The sequence below is a fragment of the Etheostoma spectabile genome, chromosome 9 (genome assembly GCF_008692095.1).
Source record: "Etheostoma spectabile isolate EspeVRDwgs_2016 chromosome 9, UIUC_Espe_1.0, whole genome shotgun sequence".
Taxonomy (NCBI): domain Eukaryota; kingdom Metazoa; phylum Chordata; class Actinopteri; order Perciformes; family Percidae; genus Etheostoma; species Etheostoma spectabile.
Window position 1 is genome coordinate 8,622,295 of NC_045741.1, and position 859 is coordinate 8,623,153.

General features: G+C 39.8%; 1 protein-coding gene across 1 annotated transcript in view; it reads left to right on the forward strand.

Moving 5' to 3' along the window:
* Positions 1-19: 19 nt before the first annotated feature.
* The window catches only part of rgs4 (regulator of G protein signaling 4), a 6,850-nt gene continuing 6,010 nt past the window's right edge, over positions 20-859 (forward strand). Inside the window, exons 1-2 of the mRNA XM_032525821.1 lie at positions 20-254; positions 579-680. Of these exons, the coding sequence (XP_032381712.1) occupies positions 211-254; positions 579-680 (146 nt within the window). The 5' untranslated portion in view covers positions 20-210. The remainder of the gene's footprint in view (positions 255-578; positions 681-859) is intronic.

The following is an 859-nucleotide window of genomic DNA, read 5'->3' on the forward strand; positions in this document are numbered from 1 at the left end:
CTCTCTCTCTCTCTCTCTTTCTTTCTTTCTGTCTGTCTGATGTGATTGGTCAGTTTTGTGTCAGTGTGCACTATGTGGAGGTATAAAACCCCTGCTGGGGGTGGAGACAAGAGTATCCTGCCGTCTATCACTGAAAGCTGTGTTGGCTCCCTGGCGGTGCTGTTATCATTTACAACAACATCTCTGACTTTGGATCCGTGACATTCCACCATGTGTAAAGGACTTGCAACTCTTCCTGCGACATGCCTGAAAAGGTAAGACCAATTTAGTTTCAGGTGGAAAGAAGTGTTTATTATAATCCGGATAAAATAAAATAAAATGTAGCTTTTAAAAAAAAAAATATCTTAAATTGTGTAGATGCTGACTTTTAGGAGCTTTATCGTTTAAGTTTTGAACTTTTTTTTTAAACCAGTGAATGCTGTAAAAACGACAGTCCAATGTAAAAGAAGAGGAACCAGTTGCTTACCACTTGTTTACATGATGCAGAACGTCATACAATCAGGTCCTTGTGCCGATGTTAATAATATAAACATTAGGGACATCTTCTGAAATGCATTTCACTTACTGTCTCTCCACAGTGCCAAAGTCATCAAACATAAAATCAGCTTCTTACTCCAGAAGCCTGATCCCCAAGCAGCTGATCACAAGCAAAGCAACGAGGAGAGCGCTGCTGCTGAGAGGTCAGGGTAACTTATCTTTAAGTTCAATTTGTGGATGTTTTAAAGTGTGTGTATTTGTATTCCTCAGATGTCACATCAAGCTGCTCCTCTGGGAGCTCAAAGAGAGAGAGAGAGTGTAACCACAATCACAGAGATTAAAGCAGCATATTCATGTATCTTGAAAGAAGAATTTCGGAGAT